This window comes from Nyctereutes procyonoides, unplaced genomic scaffold, assembly GCF_905146905.1.
Source record: "Nyctereutes procyonoides isolate TBG_1078 unplaced genomic scaffold, NYPRO_anot_genome, whole genome shotgun sequence".
In the NCBI taxonomy this organism is placed as follows: Eukaryota; Metazoa; Chordata; class Mammalia; order Carnivora; family Canidae; genus Nyctereutes; species Nyctereutes procyonoides.
Window position 1 is genome coordinate 73,676,707 of NW_026575052.1, and position 17,985 is coordinate 73,694,691.

Sequence of the window (17,985 nt, forward strand, 5' to 3'; positions counted from 1 at the left end):
GATGATACAATAAAAATTCAAATTATTATCAGTTACCTGCTCTATTAGGAGTTTCTGCTCGAAGCCCTAGTTAATACAAAGAAGGGCAGAAAATATAACAGGGTCTTCATGAATGGGTAGGAAATTAAGGTAGGAAAAACTCTGTGCAATATTCTTACAATTAATCAGAGGGATCTGGCAGGGAGAACTTAAATATGGTATTTCTCTTTGTACGTGAAGAACACAAGAATATTATTCACTCTAAAATATAGTTCTTGCTCTGAAAATAAATTCTATGACTAACACACTTAATAATTTTACAACCTGTATGTATCACTCTGAAGACGATTTCCACACCATTACTGCTAGTAAACTCAGTTAGCTAACAGTGAAGCGTCATACAGATAATTCAGTTATCTTTATGGAACTCTGTGAAGGACAGTTATGGATCTTTTTCCATTTTTGCTTCAAAAAAGAGCTGGCATATCAAGCTAAGACTAATCTAAAATTGAGAAAGATATATGATACTCTATTTTAATCCTCATTATTCTTTTCGAGGATGAGCAGTAATTGCAGGTAGGTTCTGCCGGATTTACTATCACCAGGGCATTTTCTTCTTTGAAGACTAAAAGTTATCATCAATATTCTGGAAGAAACCGAATGGGATTAAATCAGAAATCTAAAACTAAGAGTTTTACCAATTACCAAAACAGAAGGAGTTAAAATAGATTTTGCAAAAAAAAAAAAAAAAAAAAAAAAAGATTTTGTTGTCAGTTAACATATATAACCTTTGGCAATCCGGAATTGGAGTCATGAGGCCAGTTCCCAACCCATACGAGATAAGAGGAATCAAGGGTGTAAGAGGTCACTCTGCAGGGAAGGAAATGACGGGTGGCCACAACTGACTCTCAGCATCAAGCAAGCACCAGAAGGCGGGGCAAGGCTTCAGTCACAGTGGCCGATAGAAGTTAATGAGCAGAAATCTGAGTATTTCTGAAATTCTTAGGTTCATCCATAATGTTCCTCTAACCACTATTTCATTTTACCTGACAACAATTCTTATCAAAATTTTTTTTTTAATTTTTTTTTTTGTTTTTTTTTTTTTATTTATTTATGATAGGCACACAGTGAGAGACAGAGAGGCAGAGACATAGGCAGAGGGAGAAGCAGGCTCCATACACCGGGAGCCTGACGTGGGATTCGATCCAGGGTCTCCAGGATCGCGCCCTGGGCCAAAGGCAGGCGCTAAACCGCTGCGCCACCCAGGGATCCCATCTTATCAAAATTTAATACATCTTTCCATCCCTCGGATTTGGGCTTTTGGATGCAGTTCCCCACTCAACCTTTCAAAGCAGTATTTTAGGAGCACCAATGCAATCCTGCTTATTAATCTATTTAAAATCTTTCAGTAGCTTCCAAGTACCTTTCTGATCAATTTCAAATACCTTAGCATAGTGTTATGGATTGAACATTTGTGTCCCCCCAAAATTCCTATGTTGAACCTAGTCCTCAAGTGATGGCATGTGGAGGTGTGCCCGTTGGGAGCTGATTAGGTTATGAAGGTGGAGTCCTCATGAATGAATGGGATTAGTGCCTTTATAAAAGAGACTTCAGAGAGCTTTCTAACCCTTTCAGCCACGTGAAGACACAGCAGAAAGACAGCCTTCCATGAACCAGGAAGTGGGCTCCCATCAGACACCAAACCTTCCAGCAGCTTGATTTTGGAATTTCCAGACTGTAGAACCATGAGAAAGAAATGTTTGTTGTGTAAGCTCCCCGGTCTATGGCAGTTTTGCTATAACAGCCTGAACAGATCAGAACACATAGTCTAAGAGGGAGTTTAAAGCCTTGCCCTGCCTATCTGTGTAAAACTCTCTGTCTAGAAATACCTTAATGCTTGGCTACCCTCTAACTCTCTCTTCCTCACTTGGTTCAGATGACAACTTGTCTCTACATTAATCCTGGCTTTCTACAGAATAAGAGTCTTCCTGTGGGTCCTGATTAACTTAGGCGGATCTTCTCCTTTTCAATCACATACCCTCACCATGCTTGCTTTCTCATCTTCTGTGGAACCAAATCTGACACCTACATTGCATTTGGGAAATTTTAATTCACTCTTGAGTCAAACGAGTGTGCTTCTCCAAAATTAATCTTAGCACTCCCTTCACACGGCTTTCTGATTTTGCAAACCCCATACTGAAGCCTCTCTGCAAGATTAAGATCTCCTAAAATGGAAAAGCTTCATTAAAAGAAATCTACACCAGCTTTACACATTCATAATAAATATAGTAGCAGAACTATTCACTATCAAGTGGTACTCTTCTTTCTTTTGGAAAATGTCAAAAATCTGCACTATCACATTATTCTCATATGTAAGTATTATCCTCTATGGTTCACTGAGCAGAACAGTGGCTCGAAGAAAGAATCAGGATGGCAATATTTGCTAATTTTCATTACTCTATTTCTGTGAAATGGGATGAGTGTCTTATTACTGCCCAAATATTCATATTCATTATTTTGATTGTCAGGTCTCTGAAATTGAGAAAGCTTACTTAGACTTGAGACACACAAGCAATACGATTTTCATTACCTAAGAATATTCTGATGTATTCTCTATGCTGCAAACATACCAGAAAGATTCTGCCCTCGTGGGGCATTACAGAATGTCTTTTTCTCTGTGAAATAATCATCAAAGCAATCATAATCTCTTTTAGATTAAGTACTTACTAGTGACTTCTTCCCTTTCAAGTAAATGGTTTAATTATGGACTACAATAAAATATTAGAGGGTATATAATAACCTTATGTGCAGCAATTAACAATTGCTAACTTTTTAAAGAAATGTGTTGCAAAATTTGTAAAAATAAGATGCAGACACAATTTGAAATGAGCTATAGCAGAAAATCAAAAGAATTTTTACATAAGCATCTAGAAGAAAACCAGTTGGTTTCTGGATTTTAGCTATATTCAGCACACATATTTGCTGACCATTCTCAATTATACCCTCCACAGATAAGAGCTTTAATGTGAGCATAGATGACACAATTGCTGGGTATGCCTGCAATTTTTAATTTGGTACCAAATGAGAAATCCACAAGACATGTTGTTGGTAGGCAACTCAATTTAATCTAAGATATTCCAGAACATTTATATCTTCAAAATCAATAGCAAAATCTGCTTTGTGGCCTCTCTACAACTCAGTGTGGCCTGTTGTCTGGCCACATATGCAACACCTGAGAGGCACTGGGCTCACTCACAATTTCTGAGTCAGTCTGGATCATGGAGCTACACTCATATGATCCATAAGCACTATTAGAAAATATTCCTTTCTTCAAGTCATCCCGGTGCTTTTGAATCAAAGCATAAATAAATAATAATAAATAAATAAATAAATAAATAAATAAATAAGTAATAAATAAAGTAATAAAAATAAAAATAAAAATAAAGGAAGAAAGAAAATCATAGTTGACGATCCTTTTCAGAAACATTTTCATTGTCCCAAGACAAGGAAAATGAAGCTCAAAATATCTCATGGGAATACGAGACAGAAACTCCATGTTTGGTTCAGTGTGTTAGGAAGGAATTTGTGACAGATTTCTAAAGCAAAGAACTGTAAGTTACTGACACTGTGACCAGGGGTCAGCTGGTGAAACTGATCTTCATGAGGATCAAGTATTTTCACCAAATGCTGCTCAGATTCTCCCCTTTCCATAAGGTGCCACTGATCTTGCAAGAGCTCTGTGCCAATGAAGAAAGGAACAGTCGGCAACAAGGTGAAGGTACGTGTGCTGCTCATCCATGCATGTGTCCTGGGTCATGGGGTTCACTGAAAGCTGCTCGAACACGGCTGAATCATGAATGAGATTCAGCCTTACATAAAATTCTTGGAAGCCCTTGTATTCCTAAAGGAATTACAAAAAGTAGCACACCAGTGAACTGCTCTTAATACCCACCAATCAGAAGAAGGCACTGTTCTTATGTGGCCAAGTGGTTACACGTCTACATGGACAGAGAAAATACAAGAACAAAGAAAGGTCTGGCATAAGTCAACATTCAGATCAACGGAGGCATTTGCCAACTATTGAGCCCCTACTTATTCATCAGTAAATACAAACATTTTCAAACATCTTTACATCTTCATGAGAAGAATATTAAAAAAAAAAAAAAAAAAAACAAAAGAAGGCAATGACAACAACAACAAGAAACTTCAACTGGAAGAATTTTTCAGTTTTCCAGTCCTTCCATTTTCTGTTCTTGTGTAGAGCCAGAAAAAATACTGTCACCAAGTTAAGAGAATAACAGCCTTTGTTTATGTCTGAATGAATTTGTGCCAAAATAGTAAATATGCTATTGTCTTTTGTTTTTGTCTTTGGTGAAAGTGGGGTATCAAGTCTAGACAATGGCAGAAGCAGAAGAGCACAGGCACACAGGAACGCCATTCTGGGTGGCTGAAATCTCACTGGGATACAAATTATTTTCACAGCCACCACTATAGTCAGGACTCTGAGACAAAATAATTCTGATTCTTGACATCAACCCTGGAAGCATCTAAAGGAAAAAGCACACATAATCTTTCATGCTCATTGCTTATATTAAGCGATATAAATCAAAATGCTTATTCCTAAGAGATAAGAAAGACCTTGTCACAATGCCCGGCACAGAGTAGCCACTCTATAACAATTTGGTTCCTTTCTTCCTTATTTCTGTTTAACTCAATCAGGCAAAAATATTTTCCCCAAAAGAGACACAACAATGTTCAAAAATGCCATTTCAAGGGCCAGGATAAATAAACTTTGCAGAGAAGTTTCAGATGTAGGCTTTTGTTTTCAGAACTAGAGGTAGTGCCAAAGAGTGACTTATGGGACTTTAGTCCCCAATAATCTCCACCGATCCCCAGAACCCCATCAGAACAAATAAATTCTTCAAATAAAAGTGGCCATCTTGTTATGAAATCTAACCTCAAGAGAAGTCTCCTTCCAGCCAGACTAAAACTTTGGAGTTACTCTCACATCAATATGCGGGTGTTGCCATGGTCCACAATCATTACATAAGCAAAGTATCATTTACTTATCTTTACATTAGAGGAAGCAAAATCAAGTAGAAAGAACAAATCTTGGGAGCTGGGCAGGCCTAGGTTTAAATACCAGCCCCTTTGTTCATTAATGGAAGAGCTTAGGGAAGAAATTGCCCTCATGTAGAAGTTACTGAGATGCCCAGTGAACCTGGAGACACAAACCTCACTACGCTGACATAAGGACCAGGCAAGATGATATCCATACAGTGCCTGGCAGATCTTAGCACCAATGGGTTACCCAGCACAGAGCTCCCTATACCATTCACCATCCTTCCTCTTTCATTTAACTGATTCAAAATCACTGACATTATGTGATCTCCTCTGTTAAGGTAGAAAAAGAGAAAAACTAGCTGAATAACAAGATCATTTCTATAATAACAACTGGGATTGTACTTTGAGGATTGTTAATACATCCCTGAGCAAAGGGATTTTCTATTTTATGAATGACGAGGAAAATTCAGCATCCTGCATAGAGACCACACACTTCTAGGAATGTGTGTTCTCCCCTTTCAATCTCAGTAAGCCATCAGTTCTGGGCAGAGATGTAAACACCTCTGCTTCTGTTCATCTCCTTTCTTCATGCTGCAGCCCAGCTAAAGAGTACTCAGGGAAGAATTAGGTTGCCCTCTTCAAGTTGCTATAACAACACTGTTGCCAAAATAGCAGGCACTCTGCAGGAGTCAGAATAGCCTCTTACAGATATTATAGGACTTGTGCTCCTGGCACATCCTCTGTTGCCTGTTAAGGGACCTGGCTAGGGCAGCCAGGGACCAACAGAGTCACATACTAGCTAAGGGGATGGAGAGGGGTTTTGAAAATTGTTGGGCTTCTCACATACACAGAATCCCAATGGCCTGTGCTTCAGATCTTCTGAAGATTCCTCTTACTATGCAGGAACAAAATGATGCCTTGATACTATTTGGAGAACGATGTAGTGTCTGTTTCATGGAGTTGAGTTCTTTTCCTAAATAATGAGCACTTCAGAGCAGTAAAAAAGAATCTTGTCTCTCGTTCTGAAAAAGTGTAAACCTGTCACTTGGGAGAAAAGAGGAACTAAACCTTCAGACTGAGAAAGAATATTCAAACAGACAATGGCCAGACAGGCCAATAACAGGCCAATGACAACAGAACTCTGGTCTCCAACCTCTACCAGTCCAGGGAGCCAAAACATAACCTCAGTGGCAATCAGCCCGGAATGGGCAGGACTTTCCTATATTTGGTCCCTAGGTCCAACTCAGTAAAAGCCAAATATGCTCCCCAAATCAATCACGTGAGATGCTCTGCCTCTAATTAGACCATCTCCAGCTTCTCTGTGCCAACAACTTCCAAGGAGAGCATACCTGAAGATTATTGTTTTCTAAAGATGCATTTATTTACTTGAGAGAGAGAGCGCGCCCCCCCCCCACACACACACGTGTGTGCACGTGCACAGTGGGGGGAGAAGCAGAGGGAGAGAATCTTTAAGCTGATTCCCCGCTGAGCGCTGAGCTCAGAGCCTGACCGGAGGGCTGGATTTCAGGACCCTGAGATCATGACCTGAGCCAAAACCAAAAGTGAGGTGCTTATTCAACTGAGCCAACCTGATGCCCCATCCTTCTCTCCTTTTTTTAAGTGAGAAACTTTCCCACTCCCCTGCCTGCTTCTGAGTTTCTGCCAGAGGGAAGTGATGGTAGTTGACTCTCTCTAGAGCAAACTGAATAAATGGCTTCTATTCTCATTTGGGTGGTTTTTGTTTTTTTCCATAAGATTGACCTGTTTGTTTTCGTTAGGTCTAGTAGACTAACAGGATCATGTTTTATGATTTGCAATGCTAAGGACTATGGAAATTTAAGCAATGTAATATAACCCTTGAGGCCTCTGGGCAACCCAAGAGTCTGACTAAAATGTGTCCTCAGCGAACTTCCATACTCCTCAAACCCATCTCCAACCCTCTGCCTTCCACTTCATAGCTCCAACCATAACAAAGAATTGTTTACAGTCACAGAGTGACTGACCATTCCAGTTTGCCCAGAACTGCCTTGTTTTTAGCACTGAAAATGCTATACCCCAGAAAAACACTCCACCACCAGTAAACTGGGATAGGAGGTCACTCCATGAGACTCTCCAGGGTGCCCTAGCATTCTAAGATTTAGCCATTGCAGGTGCAATTCACTCTGCTAGCAATCTTTCTCACTACTGACAGGATATCAACCTGGTGAACTCCTCTCAATCTGCCAAGGCCCTGCCTAAAGGCCCACTCCCAGGACAAGAGTCTTTGACAATGGCCCACCCCCAATCCCAAGCAGGTCATCTCCCTCCTCCATGCCACACTACAGCTTGAATATATCCTTGTACATATCACATAGCATAGAGCTCATCTTGTTACACAGGGATTTCCTTGCAAGCAGGTGCTGTATCTTGTTCTGCTTTGAGTCTCCTCACTGTCATCACCACATCTAGCCAATGTTTGTACATTTCATGAGTAAATGGACTCATGGGTGATTAAATGGCTTAGTTACTATGTATTTACTTATTTAATATAGTTATAATTACTGATTACTGAATTACTAAATATTAATTAATTATTTATTAATGAGTTAAATTGATCCTTATAAAAAATCATAAAGCTCTCAATTGAGCTGAAGGTAGAGACTATACATAGATGGAAGCTGGGTGCCTCACAGAAAATAGATTCCTCAATCCATTTCAGTTACCCAGGTTATTTACCTACCTCAATCTGGGTGGTGTTGTCCTGCCCATCATCCAGTAGCAGGTCCGTGAAGCCTCTGGGCTCTGGGGAGTCTTGGCCCACGCTTGCACGGTTCGAGTCTACAGCTTTGAGAGAATCCAGGCTCCTTTTCCACCGGTGGCTGAAGGCATGTGTGTCCACTTCCACTTCCTCTTCTGTTTGTGGGAAGACCTGAGCAACTTGATATTGCCAATCTGTTTGAACAAGAAATAAAATAATGAGTTGCCACTTGTTATGAGTCATACACATTGCTTAGCTAATAGAGCAGAAAAATAATTTTGCCAGTCATGAAGACAGGAAACTAACTCCTAACAATGAAATCTGTTTAATTGTAATATTTTGAGTTGGTATGAACATCTCTGTGTAGAATGAAATTTTAAAACATGCCATAAGTCGTGACAATGGTTAATGTGGAGCTCTAGCAGAGTCCCTAAAACAGATGTGTAGTCCTAAAGCAATGCATTTTTATTCCCTTCCCTCCTCGTCCTCCACACACACACACTTCATAAACATTCTCTAGCTGTTCTCAGAAAACAAGCTACAATCCAAACAAAGGAATGAAACCTAGAGACTCTTAGCACATATGAAAATAAAAGTCAGACAGTATTAACTTGCGAGTTTATGTTCATTTCACACAAGTTCTGCTGGACAGCGAAAGACAACAATGTATTCGAATGGGTTAAATAATATATGGAATGATCTTTGTGTAAATGTGTTAACCTGCCTTGTAGCTCACAAGTAAGATTTGGTTCATTGCCTACCTCATTTAATAAGTAACACCCTCAGGAGGCATCACAAATGCTCTTGTTCATTTGTGCCGTTCTCACCTTGGACTCTTGTCAGGGTGGTGAAGGATGATAGTGATAGGCACTTAGAGAAATGGATGGGAAAGCAAAGAGACCAAATCACAAAGGTATTTTAAAGCCATCTGCAGGGACTGGCCTTGCTGACCTAGCTCATCCTACTACTACAGGAGGGAAAATAAGATTTAATCATGACTCCTGGTCTTTCATTTCAGTAGGTCAGCAGGGGAAGGTGTATCTCAAGTATGGGAAATTCAGTTTCTGACCAAGAAGAACAGCCTTCTTCTACACAACTATTACCCAGAGATATGAATTGACAGGCTTTATAACTGGCATGATACAGGTTCAAAAAGGGCTAAGAGAGCAGTGATTTAATTATAACTGTGATGTTGCCCTCAATAGGAGAACATTCCAAGAAATGAAAATGTATTTAATGAGACTTATAATACCATTGCATCAACTACTTAGAACTCTGATAACTAAGTTAAGGCTACCACTACTAATCGCACACAAACGGTCTACAGTATTTCCCTTTCAACTCAGAAAGGTACTAAGGATTCTTCTAGACAGAAAGGATATTCTTTGGTTTCATCATGAGATTAAAAGATCTCCCAGTGCTTCATGTCTTGGTGGATACAGCCCAGAGAGAAAGTACCATCATAACGTTGGTCATCTAGATTTTTCCATGGGCTCATAAAATAGTAGAGCTGAAAAGAACCACAAAGACAAAATTGGCCAAGAGCTCCACAAAGAGAAACCCAAGAGCCTGAAAAATGTAGTACCATGCACAATTCAGAGTTGTTGTAAGGCTGAAAAATCTCATGTATATAAAAGGTTGATCGTGGTCCCCTCCACCGACCCACACATAAATATTCACTAATCATGTCTAATGAGTATTGACACTATAGAAAATCAAAGAAATGGGTGACCATGTAACCAACCTGCGCAAGATGGGGGCTCCCGAATCTGGCATGGCAGAGTATCTCTTTGACAAGCACACCCTGGGAAAGAGTGATAGTGAGAGCTAAGCCTTAGGCTGTCTTCCCATAGCCACAGGGTGACTCCCCTGGTCACCAAGGCAGTGCATGCATGTTGGGGTTACCTTTACCTTTTCTATAAGTTGTACCGAAACATCTACTTTTTTCGTTTGTATCATTCCTTCAAATAAAGTAATTTGGTACCCCCCCAAAAAAATCACTATAGAAAATGTTTTTTTCTTAAAGATTTTATTTATTTATTCATGAGAGACACAGGGAGATAGGCGGAGATATAGGCAGAGGGAGAAACAGGCTCCCCACACAATCCCAGGACCCCGGGATCACAACCTGAGCCGAAGACAGATGCTCAACCACTGAGCCACCCAGGTGCCCTGAAAATATTTCTTTTTTTGACACTGTTGTGCCACTGGCCATTGAATGGTGCTGAATAAATGTCTGTTAACTGACTGATGGATAAATGAACTGTTGACAGTCTCTTTGGAGCAACGATGATTGGACCAGACAGAGTCAAGTAATGGAAGAAATACTGTATAAGGACTCAAAAGACCTGGGTGGAATTCTTTGTTAGGTTTCCTGGATAAGGGATTCAGCATAATTTACAAAACTCTGTGCTTTGGTTGCCCTATATTTAAATGGGAATGAAAATACCTTACTTGAGAAAGCAGACAGTTTTTCCTGAGGATGTGTCAGGCTTTAAGACCTATTATTCTAGGCAAAGCTACATAAAGCAATTTTATTTGTTTTATTTATATATTCTGCCTCATTACCAAAAATATATGAGGCAGCTTACAACAAAAGTAAGCAATAAAGTTTTTATAATACCCAGGTAAGACCTGCTAGCCCAGCACTTAGGTTAACTTTAGAGGTGTGTGTTTGTTTTGCACTGAGGGTGCTGGCTATCTGAATATAAATAATCAGAACAACTGAAAATCTATACAAAAATTTTGTTAGAATATCAATATAGATAACATATAATGCAGTTAATAAATTAAATGCTCCTGGATTTATAAATGATTTTAAAAAAAAAATCATACAAAGGGAACAACTCCAAACAGAGGTTTGTCATTCCTCTAAAATGTAAATCAGGAAGTCAACCTAGAACTTCTAAGAATTAATCTTTATTAAAATCTTCAAAACAGCATTTCAAAACAACTCTTAGTTTCTTTGAAATGGTGCTATTGTCAGATATTAACTGCCTGATATTAATGTTATTATTATCTTTCCAGAGATTTTTAACATAAGACAAAATAGGTTACCTTTCCCTGATGTTTATGGGCCAGTAACATCACACTAACCCTTGTGATCCCTGCACAGGGCAGGAGAGTCAGATTAAGTGACACTGGAGGGGCTGTCTGCATAGAAAGTCTACTTCTCAACTTCTTGAGTTCCCTTTTTCATTTTTCTCCTGCCTTCTTACCCTAGAGAACAAATGAAAAAGAGCTTCAAAACTAAGGGGTGATAAAGCCCATGTTCTTCACCATTAAATTAAACAAAGAGACCATTAGATTGAGGGGGTTCTGATACCTCAGTAGCCTATGCAAGCAAGCCAAAACCTAGGCCTACAAATGCCTCCAGGTTAAGAAATCAAAACCAAAGGATAGCCAGTCTCACACAGCCAGTGAGGCTTCTCTGAATCAGATAACTGCCTAAGCCAATCAAATAGTTTTCTTGCTCTGCTTCTGCCTTTTTTTCTATACAAGTCTCTCCCCTAGCTCCTGTTCTTGGAGCACCCTTGACTATTTCTAGCTCAGCCCTGCCAGATTACAATCGATCTTTGCTCAGGTAAATTCTTGAAATATTTAATATGCCTCAGTTTATTTTATAACACCACTTAAGTTGAAATTTGGGATGTCTGATTAATGTGTCAAATTATTTTTGTAGTGAACATTCAAAATAACCCTTGAGCAGGATTACTGAAGAAGGTAAATTTCACAGACAGGGAGGTCTTCTGCATAAGACAAGCATACATGCTTACTTTGGCACTTAAAAAGGTAAGTCCCTAGATAGTTGTGGGGTTTCGGTGAGGATTTTTCTCCCCAATTTTTTGTAGTGTTTTATTTTTTATTTTTTCTTCTTTTTGTTCATGGTCATGTTAACAGCTATTACAGCTGTTGATTTGTTTGTCTCCATCATGGACATGCTTGCTCTTCCTAGAATTTGCTACCTTAAACTTTATAAACCTGTCTCTTGATTACTTGCTGGCTCTCATATTTACAAAGAGTAAACAGGATCTAAGGAAGGAACTGAGGAATTTTTTAATAAGAAAATTTGTGAGCTTTAGGGCTTGGCTTCTGTGAATTTTCTTTTGGTTGCTATTTTAGATCTAATTATTTTTCTCTGGTTATGTTATGAATAATAAGAAACATTCCTATATGCTCATAATTCAGTACTCCATGGTTCATCAAGACTGGAGTATGAAATTGGCTTAGATTTTGATCCCATTTAAGACTGATTTTTAGACAAGATAAAACAAGTCAAGAATGAATGTTTTACAGAAATAAAGACTGAGAAAAATTGGCAAAACCACGGCATGGTTATCTACATTGTAAATTATTCCTATGCACTTCATGTGCTTTCAAACTCATAAAAATATTTTAAATTATTCTTTAAATCACTACCTAAATGAATTATTCAGGAACAAGCTAAAGGGATATATGTAATATAATTTTTCCCTTCCTAGCTGTAGTGAAAACAAAAGCAACAGGAGGGATCTTTGAGTAGTCTGGCTGAACAGATTGTTTGCTTTCTGTCCACTGTATGTTAATTAAACCACTGATGGAAAACTTTCAAAGATAATTTTCTCCAACATATTTTGCTGTAGTTGTTAATCACATAGCTCATGGAAATATCAAGTATATCTAAAGATTCCTGTTTGGATATGAGAGAAAGCTGAAAGATATATTTTTGTGTATAGATAATACATAAATTGTTCTTAACATATTCTTGAGACATTTTATTTGATTAAAATAGCAGATAAACTATGACTAGAGAAGGTACTTCATTACATTCCAAATAGAGCATTATTATGAAACCCAATAATGTCTAGTTAATCTGAGAGTAAAAACAAGAAATTCATGTATAGCCTCATATTACCCTTTGCAAACCTTCCAAGTCTCTCTTGTGCCATCATACACTGTAAAATAATTTAAAATAAAATAAAAACAAAAGTTAAGAAAACTCTGCTGGACTGGATATGTTTATTATGTTTATATTTGTGTCTTCACTGAATGAATTCACTAAAGTAGCTCACATTTAACCAGTAGCTATATGTTGAAACCATCTTTAACTATATATCTTGTGTCTTGCATATAAATCATACACATAATACATGCCCAACCACCAAGAAGTAACTACATAATTTGAAATGCATCTTATGTAATTGGGATCTAGCTGTATAGTTTTTTTAAAAAATTAATGTTTAATTTATTTACTCATGAAAGACACACACACACAGAGAAGTAGAGACATAGATAGAGGGAGAAGCAGGCTCCTTGCAGGAAGCCCGATTTGGGACTTGATCCCCGGACCCCGGGATCATGCCCTGAGCCAAAGGCAGACACTCAACTGCTAAGCCACACAGGCATCCCTATTTGTATAGCTTCTGATAGGCATTTTGGTCTATACAAGTGAACCAAATCACCCCTGTGAATCCTCTGCAGAAACATTAAGACTGTTCACTGCAAACAGATGTGCTGGCTAGATTCACCTGAGAATAGATGAGATGATCTGGCTGAGGTAGCCTCTTCCATATGGTTTTGCATCTCAATTTATTGAGGAAGTGAAGAAATTCTATACAAATGCTTATATCCTTGCTTATGTCCAATGGTGAACTAACTACACAGTGGATTTGAGGTTTTCATGGACAGCATCACAATATTAGACAACTACCAGAAGAGAAAGCATACTGATATTCGGTTGAGAGATATTAAAGTGTTCCAGTAGGCCCTAGGCATCACAGTCTTTGTAAACTTCCTGCATGATTTTTTGAGCCCCCTTGGTTGAGAACCACTATTCATGCTCTAGTCCCAACACACATGCCTTGGGGCTTGTCCTCATCATCTCTTGTCTCCTATCTGGTCTTATAGTCTTCAAACTCTTCCTTCTCCAATCTCTCCTCCATCTGCTACAAGAGACACCTTTCAGTTATTTGCTTCTCTCTTCTGATTAAAACTACTAATGGCTTTTTAGCATCCACATCCTTTACCACCTAGAAACACTCCATACTCTCGTTACAACTACTCTTCCCTCTCTTTACACTCCTGCCCTAATCATACCCTATGGTACCATCACATATAATTTCTCAATTATTTCTTTACTTGCAATGAGTATCGTTACCTTTGCATGGAGGAATACTTTTTCACCCCACGCTTCAGGAAATCTCACAATTTCTTAAAGATCCAACTCAAATAGTCTCTTGTTAAATGAAGCTTCCCTTGACTCCTTGACTCCTCCAGGGCAGAGTCTAGTTGAGGTTTCTATTATAACACAATTCTTCTTTTTACCTGACTCTTGAAACACTTTTCTGCCTATCCCCACTTGAATGTATGATTTTATCAGAAAAGAGTTAACTCAGAAGGCCTAAGACAGCTATCCTTAGAAAATGCCTTAGAAGTTTGGCCCTTGGCTAAGTATCTAGAAACAAGATTTAGGGAGGGTTCCTGCTATTCTCTAACAGATAAGAATGGCTTACTATGGTTAAACTGTTCGGTCAAACACTGTGGTTTATCCTGAACACCTGCCTTTCTTCTGGGAGTCTGAACTCTTGGTACATGCTAAACAGAAGGTGGTTATATGAACAGTTTCCAGTAAAAACACTGGGCATGGAGTTTTTAATGAACTTCCCTCATTGATAATATTTTACATGCATTATTATGGTTTGTTGCTGGAAAAATTAAATGTGTCATGTGTGCTCCTGCTGGAGAGTGCTCTTGGAAACTTTCCCTAGTTTCCCCCAGGCACTGCCCCAAGTGTCTATCCCCTTTGCAGATTTTTGTTTGTATCTTTTTGCTGTAATAAATCATAGCCATGACCACAACTCTATGCTGAGTCACATGAGACCTCCTAGCGTATCACCAAATGTTGGGATGGCCTAGGAAGACTCCTAACACACAGATGTTTCAGATCAGAGACTCTATCTTATTTATATGTTTTGTCTCATCATTATAAGCATGGGCATTGACATATAGTAAGTATCTAAAATTTTCGGAATAACAAGTGAATGAATAAGTAAATGAATGATTGACCAAGTTGCTGCTTACCTGAGACAATGTCTTAAAAGATTATGTGTGTAATCTTTTATCTAACTTAAGATTTTAACCACCTTTCTGAGTAGCCAGATAAAAGGGTGGAAGAAGGAGAAAATTACAGAAAACAAATCTACAACAGCTTTTATTTCTCTGACATGAGTTTGACTCAAAAATAGCTCACTGGCCAGTTGGGTGATGTTCAGTAACACTTATGGTTACAGTTTATCATCTCGTTTCTTTTTGGTTAATGAACTCTGTAAGAAATTCAACAAATGTCTTTGAAGAATCAAGGCATGACCCAGAGAGATTAAAAGTTATGATATAGATGAAACAACAACTTTAATGTTGAAATAGGTAGAGAATTACTCTAGAATTTTGAAGTATTGATAGTTTTCTAATTTTAAAATTAAATAAAATAATAAAACTTTAAAATTCTATACACAAAAATGGAATCCTATGGAAAGCATTCTTGGCTTTACAAAAATTTATCAATGAGATTTAAGGCACATTTAAGATAGTGCTACATATTTCCTAAAGTATTAACAATAAGTACAAAGAATAAAACTTTGTTAACAGTTTAAAAGAAGTATTTATGCATGGCTTCTAATTTCAAATTAATAATAATACTGGGATGCCTAGGTGACTCAGCGGTTGAGCGTCTGCCTTTGGCTCATGCAGTCCCAGGATCCAGTCCCACATCGGGCTCCCTGCAGGGAGTCTGTTTCTCCCTCTGCCTATGTCTCTGCCTCTCTCTCTCTGTGTCTCTCATGAATAAATAAATAAAATCTTTAAAATAATAATAATAGTAGTAATATTGATAATAATAACTAACCTTAATTTAGGGTTAGTTAAATACAATGCACTGTTCTAAACATCGCACACATTGATGTATTTGTCATGTACTGTTATTAATCTATCTTACCTAAGAGAAAATTGATGCATATGTGGTAACTGATAGGCTAGGAAAGTAACCAGAACTGGATCCAGAGGCTTGGTCTTAATCATCTATTTGGCCATTGATTAATCTTTTGGGGGGTCAATTTAGCTATCTGTCACCAATGTTGACAACATGACACAAAGAAACAAACTAAGTGAAAAAAAATAAATTAGATAAAATGTGCTATTGAAAACAGCAAAAATCTGGAAAAAATCTAGCATGTGAAAGCAAAGAAAGAATATAATATCTTATCAGGTTGACTGTCGATGGAAGGAAATTAATCATTGCTAGTGTAAAAACAGAAGATAGTAGGAGCACATTAATATTGATTATATTTTTATTATAACTTGAAAGGATGGGAAGTACTTGAAAATAAATGATAGATTTTTTTGTTAATTGAGAATTTTCTAATTAAATGCCCAGCAGAAATTTAAAAGAAAAATTAAATTCCTTCAAGTAGATTTCACACGTGTTTTACAGGGAAGATAACCTCCTGTTTCATAATAAAAAAGATGATTATCAAAGAACTCAGGCCATCTGCTGATTTTTCAGATAAATCTGTCAGATTTAGAGAATAAACTCATTTCCATAGGAACCATAATCTACAAATGATCTATAAACAGAGAAAATAGCATTTAATTAAATCTGAGAATCTATCTTTTAATAAGGTCTTTGAGATCTTCTCTAGAAAACACTGCATCATAAGCCGAGAAACCAAGTGGAAATTTTAGGTATGTGACCTCTTGTATCTATAAAATGAAAGGGAGCAGTTTTGTAGCTCTTTATGACCCCTCTTGCCTATAAAAGTCGATCATCTACTCACTGGCTAAATATCTTGTCAACATATTTTGGACTATTTTGGGTCCAATATTAAATACAATTATTTTCAGGTTTACTATTTAATTTGTGAAAATTCACATATTATGGGACTTGAGTGTCTCCATAGCACAATAAAAAAGTAAAACTATTTGGTAAAAATACCTTAATACTTCTATTTATCATTAGCTATCTTAAACTACCCTTGCTGCCTATATTCAGAATGCCTGATTTTTTAAAAGATATTATTTAAATTCAATTTAGTTAACATATAGCGTTATATTGGTTTCAGGAGTAGAATTTTGTGATTAATCACTTACATATAACACCCAGGGCTCCCAAATGGCCTGTTTTAAAATAAGGTCTCTGTCCTAAAAGCTAAGCCTGAATGCAGTGTAACTCTGCCTGCCAAGGGAGATGGAAAATTCTGTAAACAAGGACTAGTCATGGCCAATAGCTTCTCTTAAAAAAAAAAAATGTTGAGTCTTTTGAGCCAGACCATGCCAGATGGAATCAATTGGTATAATGGTGCCCAGTGTCAAACATAATGTCCAAATGCCTAGGGCCCAAATCACTGAGGGTCTTATATTAAATTATGGCTGCCAGATGTCTGATATACTCAATCTCACCACATATTGTCATCAGACCACACTCAGTTTGTGGGGTCAGAAACCATAATGGCCCAATGTTGAGCCCAGGCTGACTTAGCCAATGATCACAGATGACAGCCAATGTATGCTTTTCTATCAGATTGTTTTATAAATTTTATCTGATTTAAATCAAGCCATACCATTATCAGAATGGTCCCAAATTTCTGTAGGTTAAATGTCCACTAGAGATTTGTGTGGACTTGAACAAGTGGTCAATAACACCTGCAATTTCCTCATCACAAAATTATCTTTATTGTTTATGTTTTTTTAAGTTATACCCCTAAGATTATAAATATAAGGTTATTCAGGGCCTGCATTTTTATTAAAAAATGACTTTAGTTAATGTAAAGCATTCCATATTCTAAGACTGAAATCCAGCAGTACTTTTCTGAAGTTCGACTGATTACAAAGTTCAACCCGAACAAATCAATAGTTTAACAGCACCTCCATTCCCTACTTGTCCCCAGATAATGCGCAATGCTTTCCATCTACTCCAACAGTTAAGGAATAAACACCTAGATCAATCCTAAGGTCTGTTCCCATTAGGACAAGCCAGATCAGTTGTTAAATGTTGAATACCATTCCTAGATAAAAGTGAAAAATACAACCACAAAATCTATACTTTTGAGCTCCCTGCTTTGTGATAAGTTGAAAATACAGGGTAAACAAAATACAGTCTCTTAATATATTCAACTTTGAGACTCAGTCATTACACAAAACACACAAACATAGTAGAAAGTCGTTTAAGAATGCCA

The 17,985-nt window shown here is 37.7% G+C and overlaps 1 protein-coding gene across 2 annotated transcripts in view; it reads right to left on the minus strand.

Annotated features, from left to right (window-relative positions):
* PLXDC2 (plexin domain containing 2) overlaps positions 1 to 17,985 on the minus strand; it is a 455,308-nt gene that overhangs the window by 272,120 nt on the left and 165,203 nt on the right. For both annotated transcript variants that reach the window (XM_055331385.1, XM_055331384.1), the window contains exon 2: positions 7,763 to 7,974. In XM_055331385.1, the coding sequence (XP_055187360.1) occupies positions 7,763 to 7,974 (212 nt within the window). The remainder of the gene's footprint in view (positions 1 to 7,762; positions 7,975 to 17,985) is intronic.